This window comes from Erigeron canadensis, chromosome 2, assembly GCF_010389155.1.
Source record: "Erigeron canadensis isolate Cc75 chromosome 2, C_canadensis_v1, whole genome shotgun sequence".
NCBI classification, from domain to species: Eukaryota; Viridiplantae; Streptophyta; class Magnoliopsida; order Asterales; family Asteraceae; genus Erigeron; species Erigeron canadensis.
In genome coordinates this window covers 24695418-24699797 of record NC_057762.1, presented here as the reverse complement: position 1 = coordinate 24699797, position 4380 = coordinate 24695418, and the positions used below count along the sequence as shown (strand labels likewise).

Genomic DNA, 4380 nt, shown 5'->3' with positions numbered 1-4380 from the left:
TCCTGCTACTGAAGAAAGAATTTCTCCAAGTGCTGTTGCAACTAGTGAAGAAATGATAAGCCTATAGCTCCTCAGCTACTGACCGTTCAGTCTAAAGCATTTGAACCCTTCAAAAGGAGCAAGGTTGCTGTTCCATATGACTACAGTACTCCTCAGGGAGCCGTACCTGTTAGTCAATCCGCTGAGTCCTCCATTCCTCCTGTAGTTGTTGAACGTCCTGCGCCTCAGCTATCACCCTCCTCCTCAAATTCTTCTCATGCTGGCAAAAAGGCTGCTATGCATGCTCATTTAATGAAAAGGAGAAATAAGTTCACTGACGCTCGCTATCAGCAACCCAACTCCATTTATGTTCCAAAGGGAACTCTCTCCCAGCACTTCAGACCTGTTCAGCAGGTCAGACCTTCCCAATTTGAAGGACAGCAAGCTGGAAAATCTCCTTTGGAGACTCAGCATTTCAGATCTGCTCAGCAGGTTAGACCTCTTCAACAAGGAGGTCAGCGAAGTGCTCAGACTCACCTTGATCCTTCATCTTCAAATGCCCAATCTAAGGACAAATCCATTCTTGGTCCTATTCCAAAGTCTGTTCCTTTACTGCATCAGAAGAAGTCTCCATCTCTCAAATCAAAAAGAAAAAAGGCTTCTTCTACTGCATCAACTGCCTCTAATAATCCTGAAATTTGTGAGCTGACCAAACGTGTCAATGACCTATCCTCACAGCTTAAGGATTTTCTGACTCTAAATCAGACCAGTAATAGAAAATGTTATCTTTGCGGTGAAAGAGGACATATTGCTGCTGACTGTACTGACAACAATTTCAGGAATCCTCCTGAAATTGTCATTCAGCCAAATCCCTCCTCATCTCTTGTTGCTCATGCTTCTACTATCAACATGCAAGCTCCTCTTGCAGAATCCAGCATGAATTCAAATAATAATTTTGTTTTAAGTGAAAGCAATATTGGTGAATTCATTGCCTCTCAACGAATCTCCCTTCCTTTCTCTCAAGAGATTATCTCCAATGGTACTAGCAGTATCCTTGTAGAATATGGAAGTAATAATCAAGTTGGCGGCTTGGTTATTCTTGACACTGGAAACTCTGTCAATCAAGGAGATACTGTTGAAGCCATGAGTTCCATGCCACCGGTCAATCAACTGACTGAAACACTTTCAGTTGATGAAACTATTAATACTTCAGTCATATCTTCTTCTGATGATGATGATGATTCTTCTCTTCTCTCTCATTCTTCCTCTGCTGATAATGACATTAGCAGGGATACCAATAATTCAACCTAAATCCTTCTATTGTTATCCATGCAGGCCTTGCAAGGAAAAGAAGTGTGGTATTTGGATAGTGGATGTTCAAAACACATGACTGGATCCAAGGACCTGCTGGATAACTTTGTGGAGACTAATGGTCCCACAGTAGTGTTTGGTGACAACTCAACTGGTCAAACTGAAGGATATGGATCTCTCTCTAATGGGCTAATAAAGTTCACAAAGGTTGCCTATGTGAATGGTTTAAAACACAATCTTATCAGTATTAGTCAACTGTGCGATGCTGACTATAAAGTCATTCTAGACAAGCATCAAGGCACAGTTGTAAATATTGACAAAGAGGTAGTCTTAATAGCTCCTAGAAAGAGAGACATCTATTTAGTTGATTTCACTCCGGTTAAAACCAACAGCGAAACTTGTTTCTTTTCGAAATTTGTATCTCAAATCAATTGGTTATGGCATAAGCGTATGTCGCATGTCAACTTCAAAACCATCAATTCTCTTGCCAAGAAAAATCTTGTTCGAGGCCTTCCTCCTCTCACTTATGAGAAGGACAGGCTCTGTGGTGCCTGTGAAAAGGGTAAAACCCATCAAGCCACCTTCAAAACTAAACAGGCCAAATCTATAAATGGTTGCTTCCATCTTCTTCATATGGACCTTTTTGGCCCTATAAATGTTCAAAGCCTGGGGTAGCAGATATACCTTAGTTATTGTGGATGAATATTCACGATACACTTGGACTATATTTCTGCATTCGAAGAGTGAAGATGCTGAGGAAATTATAAATTTTATCAAAAAGATGGAAAACCTCAACAGCATTCGGGTTAAAGAACTCAGAAGTGATCATGGCACTGAGTTTAGAAACCACACTCTTGAAAGCTTTTATGCTGATCAAGGGATAGCACAAAACTTTTCTTCTGTTCGAACCCCTGAGCAGAATGGTGTAGCTGAAAGAAGAAACAGGACTCTTATTGAAGCTGCTAGGTCTATGCTCAGTGAATCATCTCTCCCATTGAAATTTTGGGCAGAAGCAGTTAACACTGCTTGTCACACTCAAAATAGGTGTCTTATTGTCAAACGACATGATAAGACTGCCTATGAAATTCTTAAGGGAAAGAAACCCCAAATCGGATATTTCTATGTTTTTGGTTGCCCCGTCTTTATTCTTAATAATCAGGATCACTTAGGAAAGTTCGATCCCAAGGCTGATGATGGCTACTTTTTGGGATACTCTTCCATTAGCAAAGCTTTCAGAGTGTTTAACACTCGCTTTCAAAAGGTGGATGAATCAATTCATGTTACTTTTGATGAAAGTTGTTCAGCTCTAAGTGATCTTCCCAAACAATCATCTGCTGAAGAAATTCTCAGCGACCTCGCTGATCCTCCTAAAATGACAGCTACGCAATCAGTCGCTGATTTTCCCGTTGCTGAACCATCCTTGAATGTGTCTCCAAGTATTGATCACATCGCTTCTCATATCTATTTTGTAGATCCAGTAGAACCTTTTCTTAGGTCAATACTAAAAGACTCCATCAGCAATTCTGCTCCTAAAGTTGTTCAAGAAATTGACAATATCGTTGATGATGTCTTCCATGATGCCTTAGCGAATCCTGATTTAGGAGACGCTGAGGATGACAATCCTCAGCAGGAAGAACCTGTCAGTGACTCTCCTGTCAGCAATCCTGAACCTACCCTAACTGTTGATCTCTCTAGCTATCCAATAGTTACTGGTGATCCCATCTCCACCGCATCTTCTACGCCTACCCACTCTTCCGTTCATTCTCCTGCACTCAAATGGACTGCTGACCACCCACTTGACCATGTAATTGGTAATCCAACCAATGGTGTTCAAACCAGATCAGCGACAAGTAATACTTGTCTCTATGTAAATTTTCTTTCTCAAATTGTTCCTTCAAACATTGGAGAAGCAATGGTTGATCCCTCCTGGGTTGAAGCCATGCAAGAGGAACTTACCCAATTTGAAAGAAATCATGTGTGGTTTCTAATTCCTCCTCCATGTAAGGAACCCATTGGCACTCGATGGGTTTATAGGAACAAAATGGATGAAGCTGGTATTGTTGTTCGCAACAAAGCCAGGCTGGTGGCACAAGGATATACTCAAGCAGAAGGCATTGACTATGATGAAACCTTTGCTCCAGTCGCTCGTCTTGAGACTATTCGCCTCTTTCTTGCTCACGCTGCTTACAAAGGCTTCATTGTCTATCAGATTGACGTCAAGAGTGCCTTTCTAAATGGTGCTCTTGATGAAGAGGTCTATGTCAAGCAGCCTCCTGGTTTGAGGATCCAAAGCATCCTCACTATGTCTACAAGCTCAATAAAGCTCTTTATGGTCTCAAACAGGCTCCCAGAGCTTGGTATGATACCCTCTCTTCATTTTTTTAAGACCATGGATTTCATAGAGGAACCATAGATAGCACCCTCTTTATTTACAAAGAGAAAGCTCATGCTTTGTATGTTCAAATATATGTTGATGACATAATCTTTGATTCCCTTTCTCCTAAGCTGTGTAAGATGTTCAGTACTCTTATGTCAAGTACGCTTGAAATGAGTATGATGGGCGAGTTAACCTTCTTCTTAGGTTTACAAATTAAGCAACTTCCCACAAGCATTTTCATCAACCAAGAAAAATACATTAGGGATATGTTGCATAAGTTTGACTTCACCCATGTCACTCCCAAACGCACTCCTATGACTCCTCCCAATAACCTTCATGCTGACCCAAATGGGAAGCATGTAAATCCCACTTACTATAGAGGCATGATTGGATCGCTCATGTATCTTACAGCGAGTCACCCTGACATTATGTTCTCCACATGTCTCTGTGCTCGCTATCAGGCCTCTCCACGAGAGTCTCACCTCCTCGTTGTAAAGCGAATCTTCAAATATCATAAAGGTACACCCACCTTTGGTCTTTGGTATCCTAGAGATTCCAACTTTGATCTTGTTGGATTCTCTAATTCTGACTATGCTGGATGCATGCTTGATCGCAAAAGCACCAGTGGTGGTTGCCAACTGCTGGGAGGAAGACTAACTAGTTGGACCAGTAAAAAGCAACATACTGTCTCCATCTCCACAAGTGAGGCATAA

General features: G+C 41.4%; 1 protein-coding gene across 1 annotated transcript; it reads left to right on the top strand.

Moving 5' to 3' along the window:
• The first annotated feature begins 3804 nt into the window (after positions 1-3804).
• On the top strand, positions 3805-4380 carry LOC122587936 (uncharacterized mitochondrial protein AtMg00810-like). Its single transcript, XM_043760089.1, has one exon. The coding sequence runs from the start codon at positions 3805-3807 to the stop codon at positions 4378-4380; it is 576 nt and encodes a 191-aa protein (XP_043616024.1).